At 44.3% G+C, this 16,706-nt stretch overlaps 1 protein-coding gene across 1 annotated transcript; it reads left to right on the top strand.

Moving 5' to 3' along the window:
- The first annotated feature begins 7,181 nt into the window (after positions 1-7,181).
- LOC133049336 (basic proline-rich protein-like) lies at positions 7,182-16,674 on the top strand. The gene is made up of 4 exons (XM_061133327.1): positions 7,182-7,375; positions 7,493-7,807; positions 7,937-8,348; positions 15,676-16,674. The coding sequence occupies exons 1-4, from the start codon at positions 7,182-7,184 to the stop codon at positions 16,672-16,674; spliced, it is 1,920 nt and encodes a 639-aa protein (XP_060989310.1).
- Positions 16,675-16,706: the final 32 nt, after the last annotated feature.

Genomic DNA, 16,706 nt, shown 5'->3' with positions numbered 1-16,706 from the left:
GACCACCTTACCTGCCTCCTGAGAAACCTGTATGCAGGTCAAGAAGCAACAATTAGAACTGAACATGGAACAACAGAGTGGTTCCAAATTGGGAAATGAGTACATCAAGGTTGTATGTTGTCATTCTTCTATTGTCACAAAGAAGATTTAACTTCTATGCAGAGTACATCATGCAAAATGCCGGGATGGATGAAGCGCAAGCTGGAATCAAGATTGTTGGGAGAAATATCAATAACCTCAGATATGAAGATGACACCACCCTTATAGCAGAAAGTGAAGAGGAACTAAAGAGCTTCTTGATGAAGGTGAAAGAAGAGAGTGAAAAAAACTGGCTTAAAACTCAGCATTCAAAAAACAATGATCATGGCATCTGGTCGCATCACTTCATGGCATAGATGGGGAATCAATGTAAACAGAGACAGACTTTATTTTCCTGGGCTCCAAAATCACTGAAGATGGTAACTGCAGCCATGAAATTAAAAGACGCTTGCTCCTTGGAGGAAAAGCTATGACCAACCTAGACAGCATATTAAAAAGCAGAGATTACTTTACCAACAGAGGTCTGACTAGTCTAAGCTACGGTTTTTCCAATAGTCATGTAAGATATGAGAGTTGGACATAAAGAAAGCTGAGCACCAAAGAATTGATGCTTTTGAGCTGTGGTGTTGGGGAAGACTCTTGAGAGTCCCTTGGACTGCAAGGATATGAAACCAATCAATACTAAAGGAAATCAGTTCAGTTCAGTTCAGTCGTTCAGTAGTGTCCAACTCTTTGTGATCCCATGGACCGCAGCATGCCAGGCCTCCCTGTCCATCACCAACTCCCAGAGCTTGCTCAAATTCACATCCATTGAGTCGGTGATGGAGTTGGTGATGCCATCCAACCATCTCATCCTCTATCGTCCCCATCTCCTCCTGCCTTCAATCTTTTCTTTCCTAGCATAAGTGTCTTTTCTTTTCTTTTCTTTTTTTTTATTAGTTGGAGGCTAATTACTTCACAACATTGCAGTGGGTTTTGTCATACATTGACATGAATCAGCCATGGAGTCACATGTATTCCCCATCCCGATCCCCCCTCCCACCTCCCTCTCCACCCGATTCCTCTGGGTCTTCCCAGTGCACCAAGCCCGAGCACTTGTCTCATGCATCCCACCTGGGCTGGTGATCTGTTTCACCATAGATAGTATACATGCTGTTCTTTTGAAATATCCCACCCTCACATTCTCCCACAGAGTTCAAAAGTCTGTTCTGTATTTCTGTGTCTCTTTTTCTGTTTTGCATATAGGATTATCGTTACCATCTTTCTAAATTCCATATATATGTGTTAGTATGTTGTAATGTTCTTTATCTTTCTGGCTTACTTCACTCTGTATAAGGGGCTCCAGTTTCATCCATCTCATTAGGACTGGTTCAAATGAATTCTTTTTAATGGCTGAGTAATATTCCATGGTGTATATGTACCACAGCTTCCTTATCCATTCATCTGCTGTTGGGCATCTAGGTTGCTTCCATGTCCTGGCTATTATAAACAGTGCTGCGATGAACACTGGGGTGCACGTGTCTCTTTCAGATCTGGTTTCCTCAGTGTATGCCCAGAAGTGGGATTGCTGGGTCATATGGCAGTTCTATTTCCAGTTTTTTAAGAAATCTCCACACTGTTTTCCATAGCGGCTGTACTAGTTTGCATTCCCACCAACAGTGTAAGAGGGTTCCCTTTTCTCCACACCCTCTCCAGCATTTATTGCTTGTAGACTTTTGGATAGCAGCCATCCTGACTGGCGTGTAATGGTACCTCATTGTGGTTTTGATTTGCATTTCTCTAATAATGAGTGATGTTGAGCATCTTTCCATGTGTTTGTTAGCCATCTGTATGTCTTCTTTGGAGAAATGTCTGTTTAGTTCTTTGGCCCATTTTTTGATTGGGTCATTTATTTTTCTGGAATTGAGCTGCAGGAGTTGCTTGTATATTTTTGAGATTAATCCTTTGTCTGTTTCTTCATTTGCTATTATTTTCCCCCATTCTGAGGGCTGTCTTTTCACCTTACTTATAGTTTCCTTTGTAGTGCAAAAGCTTTTAAGTTTCATTAGGTCCCATTTGTTTAGTTTTGCTTTTATTTCCAATATTCTGGGAGGTGGGTCATAGAGGATCTTGCTGTGATTTATGTCGGAGAGTGTTTTGCCTATGTTCTCCTCTAGGAGTTTTATAGTTTCTGGTCTTACATTTAGATCTTTAATCCATTTTGAGTTTATTTTTGTGTATGGTGTTAGAAAGTGTTCTAGTTTCATTCTTTTACAAGTGGTTGACCAGTTTTCCCAGCACCACTTGTTAAAGAGGTGTCTTTTTTCCATTGTATATCCTTGCCTCCTTTGTCAAAGATAAGGTGTCCATAGGTTCGTGGATTTATCTCTGGGCTTTCTATTCTGTTCCATTGATCTATATTTCTGTCTTTGTGCCAGTACCATACTGTCTTGATGACTGTGGCTTTGTAGTAGAGTCTGAAGTCAGGCAGGTTGATTCCTCCAGTTCCATTCTTCTTTCTCAAGATTACTTTGGCTATTCGAGGTTTTTTGTATTTCCATACAAATTGTGAAATTATTTGTTCTAGTTCTGTGAAAAATACCGTTGGTAGCTTGATAGGGATTGCATTGAATCTATAGATTGCTTTGGGTAGAATAGCCATTTTGACAATATTGATTCTTCCAATCCATGAACACGGTATGTTTCTCCATCTGTTTGTGTCCTCTTTGATTTCTTTCATCAGTGTTTTATAGTTTTCTATGTATAGGTCTTTTGTTTCTTTAGGTAGATATACTCCTAAGTATTTTATTCTTTTTGTTGCAATGGTGAATGGTATTGTTTCCTTAATTTCTCTGTCTGTTTTTTCATTGTTAGTATATAGGAATGCAAGGGATTTCTGTGTGTTAATTTTATATCCTGCAACTTTACTATATTCATTGATTAGCTCTAGTAATTTTCTGGTAGAGTCTTTAGGGTTTTCTATGTAGAGGATCATGTCATCTGCAAACAGTGAGAGTTTCACTTCTTCTTTTCCTATCTGGATTCCTTTTACTTCTTTTTCTGCTCTGATTGCTGTGGCCAAAACTTCCAACACTATGTTGAATAGTAGTGGTGAGAGTGGGCACCCTTGTCTTGTTCCTGATTTCAGGGGAAATGCTTTCAATTTTTCACCATTGAGGGTGATGCTTGCTGTGGGTTTGTCATATATAGCTTTCATTATGTTGAGGTATGTTCCTTCTATTCCTGCTTTTTGGAGAGTTTTAATCATAAATGAGTGTTGAATTTTGTCAAAGGCTTTCTCTGCATCTATTGAGATAATCATATGATTTTTATCTTTCAATTTGTTAATGTGGTGTATTACATTGATTGATTTGCAGATATTAAAGAATCCTTGCATTCCTGGGGTAAAGCCCACTTAGTCATGGTGTATGATTTTCATAAGTGTCTTTTCTAATGAGTCAGCTCTTCACATCAGGTGGCCAAAGTATTGGAGTTTCAGTTTCAGCATCAGTCCTTCCAATGAATAATCAGGACTGATTTTCTTTAGGATGGACTGGTTGGATCTCCTTGCAGTCCAAGGGACTCTCGAGAGTCTTCTCCAACACCACAGTTCAAAAGCATCAGTTCTTCAGTGCACAGCTTTCTTTATAGTCCAACTCTCATATCCATACATGACCACTCATAAAACCATAACCTTGACTAGATGGACATTTGTTGGTAAAGTAATGTCTCTGCTTTTTAATATGCTGTCTAGGTTGGTCATAGCTTTTCTACCAAGGAGCAAGTGTCTTTTAATTTCATGGCTGCAATCACCATCTGCAGTGATTTTGGAGCCCAAAAAAATAAAGTCTGACACTGTTTCCATTGTTTCCCCATCAATCTTCCATGAAGTGATGGGACCAGATGCCATGATCTTAGTTTTCTGAATGTTGAGTTTTAAGCCAACTTTTTCACTCTCCTCTTTCCCTTTCATCAAGAGACTCTTTAGTTCTTTGTTTTCTGCCATAATGGTGGTGTCATCTGCATATCTGAAGTTATTAATATTTCTCCCGGCAATCTTGATTCTAGCTTGTGCTTCATCCAGCTCAGCATTTCTCATGATGTACTCTGCACATAAGTTAAATAAGTAGGGTGACAATATACAGCCTTGATGTACTTCTTTCCCTATTTGGAACCAGTCTGTTGTTCCATGCCCAGTTCTAGCTGTTGCTTCCTGACCTGCATATAGGTTTCTCAAGACACAGATCAGGTAGTCTGGTATTCCCATCTTTTTCACAATTTTCCACAGTTTATTGTGATCCGCACAGTCAAAGGCTTTGGCATAGTCAATAAAGCAGAAATAGATGTTTTTCTGGAACTCTCTTGCTTTTCTGATAAACCCACGGATGTTGGCAATTTGATCTCTGGTTCCTCTGCCTTTTTTAAAACCAGCTTGAACATCTGGAAGTTCATGGTTCACATACTGCTGAAGCCTGGTTTGGAGAATTTTGAGCATTACTTTACTAGCATGTGAGATGAGTGCAATTGTACGGTACTTTGAACATTCTTTGGCATTGCCCTTCTTTGGGATTGGAGTGAAAACTGACCTTTTCCAGTCCTGTGGCCACTGCTGAGTTTTCCAAATTTGCTGGCATATTGAGTGCAGCACTTTCACAGCATCATCTTTCAGGATTTGAAACAGCTCACCTGGAATTCCATCACCTCCACTAACTTTGTTCATAGTGATGCTTCCTAAGGCCCACTTGACTTCGCATTCCAGGATGTCTGGCCCTAGGTTGGTGATCACACCATCGTGATTAACTGGGTCATGAAGATCTTTTTTGTATAGTTGTTCTGTGTATTCTTGCCATCTCTTCTTATTATCTTCTGCTTCTGTTAGGTCCATACCATTTCTGTCCTTTATTGTGCCCATGTTTGCATGAAATGTTCCCTTGGTATCTCTCATTTTCTTGAAGAGATCTCTAGTCTTTCCCATTCTATTGTTTTCCTCTATTTCTTTGCACTGATCACTGAGGAAGGCTTGTTTCTTCCTTGCAATCCTTGCGATCTCTCCTTGCTATTGTTTGGGACTCTGCATTCAAATGAGTATATCTTTCCTTTTCTCCTTTGCTTTTCACTTCTCTTCTTTTCACAGCTATTTGTAAGGCCTCCTCAGACAGCCATTTTGCCTTTTTGCATTTCTTTTTCTTGGGGATGATCTTTATCCCTGTCTCCTGTACATCATGAACCTCAGTCCATGGTTCATCAGGCATTCTGTCAGAGCTAATCCCTTGAATCTATTTCTCACTTCCACTGTATAGTCACAAGGGATTTGATTTAGGTCATACCTGAATGGTCTAGTGGTTTTCCCTACTTTCTTCAATTTAAGTCTGAATTTAGCAATAAGGAGTTCATGATCTGAGCCACAGTCAGCTCTGGTCTTGTTTTTGCTGACTGTATAGGGTTTCTCCATCTTTGGCTGCAAAGAATATATTCAATCTGATTTCGGTATTGACCATCTAGTGATGTCCATGTGTAGAGTCTTCTCTTGTGTTGTTGGAAGAGGGTGTTTGCTATGACCAGTGTGTTCTCTTGGCAAAACTCTTATTAGTCTTAGCCCTGCTTCATTCTGTCCTCCAAGGCCAAACTTGCCTGTTACTCCAGGTGTTTCTTGACTTCCTACTTTTGCATTCCAGTCCCCTATAATGAAAAGGACATCTTTTTGGGGTGTTAGTTCTAGAAGGTCTTGTAAGTCTTCATAGAATCATTCAACTTCAGCTTCTTCCGCATTACTGGTCGGGGCATAGACTTGGGTTACCGTGATATTGAATGCTTTGCCTTGGAAACAAACAGAGATCATTCTGTTGTTTTTGAGACTGCATCTAATCAGTCCTGAATATTCATTGGAAGGACTGATGCTGAAGCTGAGGCGCCAATGCTTTGGCTAGCTGATGCAAAGAACTGATTCATTGGAAAAGACCCTGATGCTAGGAAAGATTGAAGGCAGGAAGAGAAGGGGACAACAGAGGAGGAGATGGTTGGATGGCATCACTGACTCAATGGACATGAGTTTAAGCAAGCTCCAGGAGATGGTGAAGAACAGGGAAGACTGTCATGCTTCAGTCTATGGGATCGAAAAAGAGTCAGACACGTCTGAGCAATGAAAAACAACAAATACATGTACCACATCTTCTGGCATATTTATTTTTAAAAGTTTTATTCTGACAATCATGCTAGGATATTGCTCTGCAACAGAAATATGTAAATAAGTTTCAAGCGAAAAGTTTATAGGTGCATAATACTAAGTGTTAAACATTTTTTAATGAATGAAATATGGACTAAATTCTTAACTCTTTGATTAAACCAACACAATGTATTACACACTTCAATTAATATTTTATAAAAAGTAGGACTTCCTTGGTGGCTAAGTGGTAAAGAATCTGCCTGCCAATGTAGGAGACACCAGTTTGCTCCCTAAAATGCCTTGCAGCAACTAAGCCCATGTGCCACAATTGTTGAGCCTGTGCTCTAGAGCTCCGGAGCCACAGCTGCTGAGCCCAGGAGCCATAGAACCTGTGCTCTGCAACAAGAAAAACCACAGCCATGAGAAGCCCCTGCACTACAACCAGAGAAAAAGCCCACACAGCCAGCAAGACCCAGCACAACCAATAAATAAGTAATTTTAAAAATTTATAAAAAGTAGAATTTTATATTTACACTTACTTAAGGTTATTTTTTAAATTCCTGTTTTGATTTCTTCCTTGACCCATTGTGTTTTTTTTTAGCAGCAAGTTGTTTAATTTCAGTGTAAACGTTTTTTCTAAATTTTTTTTCTGTGGTTGATTTCTGGTAATAGTTTCATGCTGTTATGGTGAGAGAAGATGCTTGTCTTCAGGGAAGATGACTCTGAGGACCATGCAGGGCAGGACTCCGCAGTCAGCGGGTGAGGGCCGCGGCTCTCACAGGAGGGATGCTTTTCTGGCCCCTAAGACCAGGGTGATGCAGAGGAAGAAAGCTGACCCAGGAGCCTGCGTCTGCCGCTCACGTCCACTCATCCCAGGCAGCATTCAACTCACAGCACCGTGAGCAGAGCACAGGGCAGAGGGGAGCCAGTGTGGCCACCTGAGCAAGCGGGGGAGAAGGGTCAGCCGCTCAGGAGAGGACAGAGGGCCCTTTGGTCCACGATGGATGGTTGGGGAGGTCTGCGAAGAACCAGGAGTGCCCAGTCCTCGCAGGATCCCGGTGAAAAGGGTGGTGATAGATGGTTCGGTCCACCATTTGGTACCTTCCCATCCTGGAGCTGCTCTCCAACATACGCTCCCACACCCACACCCGCCCCGAGAAGGGCCGAGCCCCTTCTCTACTACCAGGAAGGACCGTAGTGGAGGGAGCAGAAAGGCCCTCTGCTGTCCACCCTCCCGCTGGGGAGGGTGGACCCGGAGGAAGCCGTCTAGGGGGTGTAGCTCGGGGGCAGGACTGGGGGTCCGTGACCTAGCCGGGGGGAAACGGCGTGCGGGACAGATCCAGGGGGCAACCTGAAGCCGGAGGTTTGGGAGCGGAACCGCCAGCCCTCACCTGGGATCCAGCCGCTCACCACGCGTCCAGACGCGGTTCAACCCCCGAGGCCGCGAGGCCACCCCCGCCCGGGACCCACAAGGCTCTGCCGCCACCGCCCCATGGTCGGACCTCCCGAGGTGTCCCCTCCTCGGCCCCCCAGTTGTAACACCCCGGCTCTCACCCCGCCCGGCTGTCCCCTTCCCTCCCGCTCGTCCCCCCCGCCCCCCGCTGTCCCTCCCTCGTCCCCCCAGCTGTGACCCTCCCCACCCCCGCTTCCCTCCAGGGCTGCCCACCCCCCCCCCCCCCGTTAACCCCCCGGCTGTCCCACCCCGCTCGCCCCCCAGGCTGTCTCCCCCAGCTTTTCCCCCTCTCGGCCCCACAGCTGTCCTCCCCATCCGCTCCCCCCAAGCTGTACCTCGCCCCGCTCCCCCGCCCCCCGGCCGCCGCTAGCTCACCGCCCGGCTGTTTCCCCCTCTGCTAGGCCCCCCAGCTGTCCCCCACTCCGCTCGCCCTCAGCTGTCCCCCGCCCCGAACCCCGCCCCCCCACCCCAACCCCCTCCCCCCGCCCCAAGCGCTGCCTCGGCCTCCGCGGGGACGTCCAGGAGACACCGGGAAACCACGCTCCCCCTGCACTTGGCCGCCCTGTCGGGGCTTCCAGCTTGGCCTGGGCGCCTCCCTCCCTCTTCCAGCGTCCGGTCTCCCTCCACCCGCCTCCTCTGGGGGGTCCTGTAATGGGGGCTGCGCCTTGTCCTGGGAGGCTACCCGGAGCCCTGCCCTGTTGTCCACGTGGCCAGGTACCTCCCCTCTTATTTCTGGGACACCTGGGCAACTGGATGGTTATCGATAGACACCTGGGCAGCCTGTGCTGTGCTCTGTCTCTCTGTCGTTTCCAATTCTTGGAGACCCCACGGACTGTACCCGCCAGGCTCCTCTGTACATGGGATTCTCCAGGCAAGAACACTGCAGTGGGTGGCCACGTCCTTCTCCAGGGGATCTTCCCAACCCTGGGCAGCTGGACGATTATCTATAAGACACCTGGGCAACTGGGTGATACTGTCTATGCTCCTGGGCAGCTGGGCGGTTACATATAGACCCTGGGGCAGCTTGGTTAACTGGAAAACAGGGGAAACAAGAACAGAAAGAGAGAAAATCCGCTTCACTTTTTTTTCATACTGGGTTATTTCTAATATGAAAAAGAACTTTTGTGGTGTTATACGAAAATAATTAAGTTAGAAAAACAGAATTTGGATAGTTTTGAAATTAGTTATAAATAACAGCCATTTATTTGTATTCAGAAGCATTTATGTATTCCTAACTGCTGTTTTTCCACCTAACTGCTGTTTTTCCAAGTTTGTGAAAAAAAGAAAGTAAAAAGCATTCGTAAGTAAAATGCTTTTTTTTCAATAACATTTTACTTACAAATTTTGGACTCTCTCAAAAATCCAATCAATTCAAATTAGGATTAATTTCTTGTTCTCTTTAGGATGCCTCCAATCAGCTGTCCTTGTTGATAGCTTCTATTTTTTTTAAAAAATGTACTTTTTTGCCTTTACCAGGTCTTAGTTGCAGCATGCAGGATCTTCAGTTGTGGCGTGTGGAATTTAGTTCCCTGACCAGGGATTGATCCCGGGTCCCCTGCACTGGAAGCAAGAAGTCTTAGCCACAGGACCTCTAGGGAAGTCCCTAGCTTCTATTTTTTTGCGAATCTTCTCATCTGTTCTTGAACAAAATTGATCAGATTTGCTAACACTTTGAGATCAGAAAGTCTTTGCATATAAATTTCAAACTAGCTTCTTAGTCAAAGATTTTTGCCTCCCCCGCCCCCTGAAATTAGGGATCTTACATCCCCCACCAGGGATCGAACCCTGGCGTCCTAACCACTAGATCACAGGGCAGTCCCTTCCAAGTCTTGGCACCTCACACCGTCAGTCCCCTTTACTGACCTCACAGCGGAGGCTGGTCTGGCCCAGACCACCCTGGCCACCCTCAAGCTAGCCTCCCAAAGTGCTCAGGGTTATCTGCTTAACATGTCAGTTTCTTATCACCTTTTCACTTAAAAACCCTCTTTGTGACTTCTCCATGACTTCCCTGGTGGCTCAGATGGTAAAGAGTCTGCCTACAATGCAGGAGACCTGGGTTCGATCCCTGGGTCAGGAAGATCCTCTGGAGAAGGAAATGGCAACCCACTCCAGTACTCTTGCCTGGAAAATCCCATGGATGGAGGAGCCTAGTAGGTTATAGTCCATGGGGTGGCAAAGAGTCAGAGACGACTGAGTGACTTCACTTTCACTTTCATGCACTAAAATAAAATCCAGACTCCTTATCAGGCCTACTAAACCCTCCTTGAACTATACTCTTGCCGGCTCTCCTGGCACCTGTGGTGTCATCCCTTCACTTGATCCTCTACTGTCTACCCTAGTCATCTCCAAATCTTAGGAGGATGGGCTTAATTCTTATTTTTCCTGCTGTCTAGAATAATATTCCCCTTGTTATTCTTTTTTTTTCCACCTTGCAAGCTTTAAACTTTTTATTTTGCATTGGGGTAAGCTGATTAACTGTGGTAATTTCAGGTGGGCAGCAAGGGGACTCAGCCACATATATCCATATATCCATTCTCTCCCAAACTCCCTTTTGTTCAGGCTGCCACCTAACATTGAGTAGAGTTCCATGTGCTGTACAGTAGGTCCTTGTTGGTTATCCATTTTAAATATAGCAGTGTGTACGTATCCATCCATCTCTTCCCCCCATCCCCCTGCCCCTGTTCCACAACCCTACGTCTGTGAGTCTCTTTCTGTTTTGTAAGTAAGTTCATTTGTATACTTTCTTTTTAGAGTCCACATATAATTGTGATGCTGGAGAAGATTCTCGAGAGTCCTTTGGACAGCAAGGAGATTAAACCAGTCAATCCTAAGGGAAATCAACCCTGAATACCCATTGGAAGGACTGAAGTTGAAGCTCAAATACTTTGGCCACTTAACTCGAAGAGCTGACTCATTGGAAAAGACCCTGATGCTGGGAAAGCTTTAAGGCAAAAGGAGAAGAGAGTGGCAGAGGATGAGATGCTTGGATAGCATCACTGATTCAATGGACATGACTTTGGCAAATTCCAGGAGATAGTGAGGGACAGGGAGGCCTGTTTTGCTGCAGCCCATGGGGTTGCAAAGAGTTGGTTACGACTCAGTGACTGAACAAGAACATAAGAAATGTCCTATGATATTTCTCCTCTGACTCCCTCTTGTTATTCTAATGGCTGCTCCCAGGGCAAACCTCTTTGGGCTTCCCTGGTGGGTCAGCTGGTAAAGAATCCGCCTGCAATGTGGGTGACCTGGGTTTGATCCCTGGGTTGGGAAGATCCCCTGGAGAAGGGAAAGTTTACCCACTGCAGTATTCTGGCCTGGAGAATTCCATGGGCTGTATGGTCCATGGGGTTGCAAAGAGTAGGACACAACTGAGCGACTTTCACTTCACTTTCAGGGCAGATCTCAATGAAAAGATCACTTGCTCAGAAAGGTGTACCATGGTCATTAGTACAGGTCCTATACTAATGGAGGTCATTAGTACAGACCTCAACAGGTCTCCAATGGTACTCCCTATTAACCAGCTCTGTTCCCTTCCTAGCTCTCCACTGTAATTACTTTATTCATTTTGTAGATTCTTTGTTTGTCGTGTCTATCTAATCTAGGGTAGACTATACGCTCCATGAGGCCAAGGATTGTATCTGTCTTATTCTGTGTTCTAGCCCTCACACTTATCATAGTATCTGGCATTAACTTAGACGCTCAGTTAATATTTGTGGAATGAATGAATATACAGGTCTTAAAAATTCCACACTACGCTAATAATGACTAATTTTTGTTACTACCACTAAGCATTAGGTTTTTCTTTTTCAATTTTATTGAAGTAGAGTTGACTTACAATTTTGGGTTCATTTCTGCTGTACAGCAAAGTAACTCAGTGATATATATACATATTCTTTTTCCTTTTCTTTTCCATTATGTTTTCTCACAGGATATTGAATACAGCTCCTGTGCTCTATAGTATCACTAAGCATTAGTTGATAAAACCTTTCTGTCTTATCAAGCTTGATGACTCTTACACTGGTTACATTTCTTATTTCTTTATTACATTTAAAAAATGATGATTGAGTTCAAAATTAGTTTCTTATCAGTACAGCTATTGTGTCTCAAATGCATTTCCCACTAACTGTTTTATGTCACATCACATAAAAAATAAGCTTTTTTTTTTTTTTTAGTCTCCCTACCTGTCATGAGTATGCAGCCATTCTGGGTCCTGCTTTTCCGTAGGTGGATTCTTGGACTTGATTTCTGTCTTAAAGGCAGAGGGAAGTCAAAGTGCAAGTCTTCCGTAGCTACATATTTGTCTCCACTGTATGCATCTCATCTTAAAATCTTTTTACTTATCTGACAACAATAAAGATGATGACTATTCTCAAGGACAATTTTATTCTTCTAGGTATCACCAGATTTTTTTTTACTGAATCTCTTTTTCACTTCTATATCACATAATAAAAAATTAGCAAGATATACTTCTTAAGGATGATATAAATTTTTGAAAACATTCTGTGGAAAAATACTGATACATCAGAATGTTGACAGCAGGTAGAAACCACCTTGCTGTTACATACCCATTGAGTGGCGAGAAACCAGAACACTGAAGGCACCAAATGCCGATGAAGACGTGGACATCAGGAACTCTCCTCTTTACCAGAGGAGATGCAGAAGTTCACTGTGAAGACAGTTTCTTACCAAACTACACATACTCTTAACATAAGATACAACAGTCGTGCTCTGTGGTATTTATCCAAATGAGTTGCAAACCTATTTATAAAAGAGCCTGAGCATGAATATTTATAGGAGTTTTACTCATAATTGCCAAAAATTTGGAAGCAACCAAGGCTCCTTTCTGTGGGTGAAAGAATAAATAAATGTGGTATGTCCAGACAATGGAATAATACTCAGCACTGAGAAGAAATGAGCTATGAATCCACAAAAAGACATGGAGGACTGTTAAATGCTTACTGCTTAATGGAGGAAGTCAATCTAAAAAGGCTGTTTACTATATAATTCCAACTATATGACATCCTGGGAAATATAAGACTAGGGACAGTGTAAAGGTCAGTGATTGGCACAAGCTATAGAGATGGAGAGTTAAATAGGTGGAACACAGAGGATTTTTAGGGGAGTGAAACTATGCCAACATGCATTTGTTAAAACCCATGGAATGTATATACTAGTGTAACCTGTGTAACAGAAGTGAACCCTAGTGTAACCTGTGGACTTGAGGTGAGAGTGTTGTGTCAATGCAGGTTCATTCCCTGTAGCAAATGCACCACTTTATAGAGGTTGTTGATAGTGGAGTGGGCTGTGCATGTGTAGGGTAGTGGGTCCATGGCAACTGTGTATTTATTGCTCAGTTTTGCTGTGAACCTAAAACTGCTGGGGAAAAGAATGTGACCTGTTACCAAGAGCCAAACTTGGGTGAAGAATTACAGGTAATTTTTTTCTTTTGCTCTTTTTGCACTGGTTTTCCAATTTTTGTTGTTGTTATTGTTTGCTTTTTGTTTTAGTCACTATGTGTTTGTTACCTATGGAAGTACAAAAAATATTTTTTAAAAAAGTATGCTAAATTCAAAGTTGTTGGATTTGCTTAATTTTAGGTCTCAGTCTCTTAGAGAACTGTAACCTAGTACAGAAACTCAAAAAACAATAGTTGATAATATAAGGAACTCTTTTTTTTTATATAAGGAACTCTTAAATGGGCAAAAATTAAGCTTTAAATCATTATTTTCAGCTAATGATTTTATGAAAATCATAGAATTTGATTACTGGAAAGGACCTCCATAATCAGAATACAATTTTCTTTTTTAAAATTTGCTTCTATTTTGTAGTCAGGACCTCTAAAGTTTAGAAGGCAGGTGGGTGGGCAATGCTGCCTGGGAAGTAAAATGAGAAACATGGTGGGTCCTTGCATTCTAGCATAGGGGAAATTATATATATATATATACATACATATATATATATATATATATGTAGTAAATATATTGGGTTATTTAATAATTTTTTAATAGCCACAGGAACTGAGAGGAAAGCAATGTTCATAATAAGTTGGGAAAGTGAGAAGAAATGGAGGAGACATTGGGATCCCGAGGGATGAAAAGACTGAAGAGACAAGTGGACTTTTATTCAAGGGCACATTATGTACAATTCCTTCATTTTATTGACGGAGAAACTGAGACTCTGGAAGGTCTAGGGTCACAGAGCTGAGGAACGGTGGAGTCACATCCATGTCAGTTCTGCGTTCTCGTCCAAATCAGAAGAGAAGGAAACTTGCTCAAGAGTTTGAGTGGCCAAACAAGTATTTAAAATACAAGTCCTCTACTCAAATCTTCATGTTGCCTTCTTGCAAAGCTTAGTCTGCTTTTGTGATTAGTGCAGAATAACTCCACACACACACATTTTTGTAACAGCCTTCTCAAGTTATAATTTCATGCATGCGTGTGTGCTAGGTTACTTTAGTCATGTCCAACTCTTTGCAACCCCATGGACTGTAGAATTCCATACCATATAATTTATCCATTTTTTTTCAATTCATCCATTTAAAATGAACAATTCAATTTTTTTTGCATATTCAGAGCTGTTGTCCAATTATCAATGCAATCAATTTGCTCCAAAAAGAAGCTCCCTACACTTTAGCTATCACTCCCTACCTCCCCAGGCCTAGGGAACTAACCTACTTTCTATCTCTATAGATTGCCTCACCTGAACAAGTCACATAAATAGAATCATACAATGCACAGACTGCTGCTGCTGCTGCTACGTCGCTTCAGTCGTGTCCGACTCTGTGTGACCCCATAGATGGCAGCCCACTAGGCTCTGCCGTCCCTGGGATTCTCCAGGCAAGAACACTGGAGTGGGTTGCCATTTCTTTCTCCAATAATGTACAGACTAGCTTATTTTTATTAGCATAGTGTCTTCAAAGTTCATCCATATTGTAGCCAGTGTCATAGCTACATTCCTTGTTATTGCTGAATAATATTCCATTGTATGGATCTACCACATTTGTTTATGCATTCATTAGTTAATGGATATTTCAGTTGTTTCCACCTTTTGGAAATTACAAATAATTCTGTTGTGAACATTCAAATATTTGTTTTTATAAGTGCTTTTCTATAAAATCAAATGTAGCTTTTATTTAAATTAGGACAGAAAACTTTTTTCCCCTAGTTTTCAAGTCTCAACTAAAATTCTCCCTGATATCATGTAGGTAATCCAGTGAACATTTTCACGGACAAATGGATTTGAATGAATACAAAATATGACTAATATATACTAATAAGCAATTATTACTCTTGTTAATTATATACAACAGCAATACAGTTAGATAGTGTCAATATAGAGCTTCCTTAAATTGAACAGCATGCAGCAATCCAATCTGTCACTAAAGTCTGTGACAGAGCTTACCTGGGAGTATCTCTACTTAAGAATCCCGGGGACGGGGGAGTCTGGTGGGCTGCCGTCTATGGGGTCGCACAGAGTCCGACATGACTGAAGCGACTTAGCAGCTAGCAGCAGTTACTTAAGCCAACTAATTATAAACTAAATGAAGAGAAGTTATTGCAATGGTATGTGGTAACAGAAAGGGGATGATGTAAGTTTTCATGGACTGATTACAATGTTATCCCGCATTTTGTAATAGCGGACGTTTCTGTCGTGAAGATGGTGACGTGGAGAATGTCAATGTAAAACGGTAGTGTGTAATACACATAGTCTTACAAGGGTATTTTGTTTTTACTGAAAACTGAAAAACTTTATAATTAAGAAATAAAATGCAGAAAAATAAATGATACCATTTTGAGAAAGCGGGTTGAAATGCATATTGTATATCTTTAAATAAAGAGCAGTACATTTATTACTAGATTTATACACTGAGACTTTCTACTAGACTGTGCTCTGTAAGTAGCGTCTCTTAAAGGTCAGTCTTTTCTGAGACCTTCATGGATGATTATAATTTCATTAGAAAGTTCATGTTGTCCACCATCGTGTTGAACTTTAAAGTTGAACATCACGCGTCTGTTTACACTAGCAGGCGGTGTGAAATTAGGTCCACTGTAGCCATCCATTTACGCCCCAACGGCGCCGGCTGCAGTCCCACCGACCGCCGCCAGGGCGGCCTCCCCGCCCGCCTCCTACGTGGAACCTCCGGACCCGCACAGCCTGTGACGCGCGCCCGGGACGTAGGTGTAGACGGCGAACAAAAGCCGAGCCCCGCGGCCCAGGTGGCTCCTCGGTAGGAGCTTGCCCGGCCCCGCCCGGCTGGCCTCGCACCTGCGCACCCTCCTGCCCCGCGGCCTTCTTCGCCGCGAGGCCGACGAGCGCGGAGGCCGGGGCCCAGCGGGCCCGACCCAGCCCTTCCGACAGGCGGGCGCCGGGATCGGGGACCCGCAGTCGCCTCCATCTTGACCGGCGGAGGCGGGAGCGGCGTCCGGGCCGGACCCCGTCGTGTCGGCCGGGCCCAGGTTCGCAGCCGGCAGCAGGCGCCGTCCCCGCCGTGGGGCCCAGCCCCGGCTTCCTGGGAACAGTCGGAGTTGCCCCCAGTTCCCCCCGCGGCCCCTACAAGATGGAGGACGTCGTCTCCTCCCTCAGCCATGACGGGAACGGGGGACGCCTCCCCACGGGGCTGAGGAGAGGGGAAGCGCCTCCAGCCCTAGGAGCGCGCAGGGCCCCGCCGCCGGCCTTCCAGACCCCGGCTCCCGCCCCCTTCGCCGAAGCCCCTGCCCTCCCAGCCCTCACGGGGCTCCTAGACACTGGACAGGGAGGGCTTGGGGGACATCGAGGCCGCGGCGTTCCCGAGGCGGCGGCGCTCGCAGCCGTTGCGAGGGCAGGTGGCCCAGCTGTGGTCTTCGGGCCGCCGGAGCCCGACAGCGCCCAGCCCCAGGGGCCGAGCCGCGGCCGGTGCTGCGGGAACTGGAGTCGGCGGCCCGACCCTGACGGGCCGGGCCACGGTGGGGGCGGGGAAGGTGGGGGTGGAATGGAGGCGCGGGGGTGTGGCCTGCGGCTGACGGACAGGGCATCGGACCACCCCCTCAAGGGGGGGTCCTGAAGGAAGGTGGACGCAGCCAATGGGCGTGCCCG

The sequence above is a fragment of the Dama dama genome, chromosome 30, assembly GCF_033118175.1.
Source record: "Dama dama isolate Ldn47 chromosome 30, ASM3311817v1, whole genome shotgun sequence".
NCBI lineage: Eukaryota > Metazoa > Chordata > Mammalia > Artiodactyla > Cervidae > Dama > Dama dama.
This window is presented reverse-complemented; position numbering and strand designations above follow the sequence as displayed.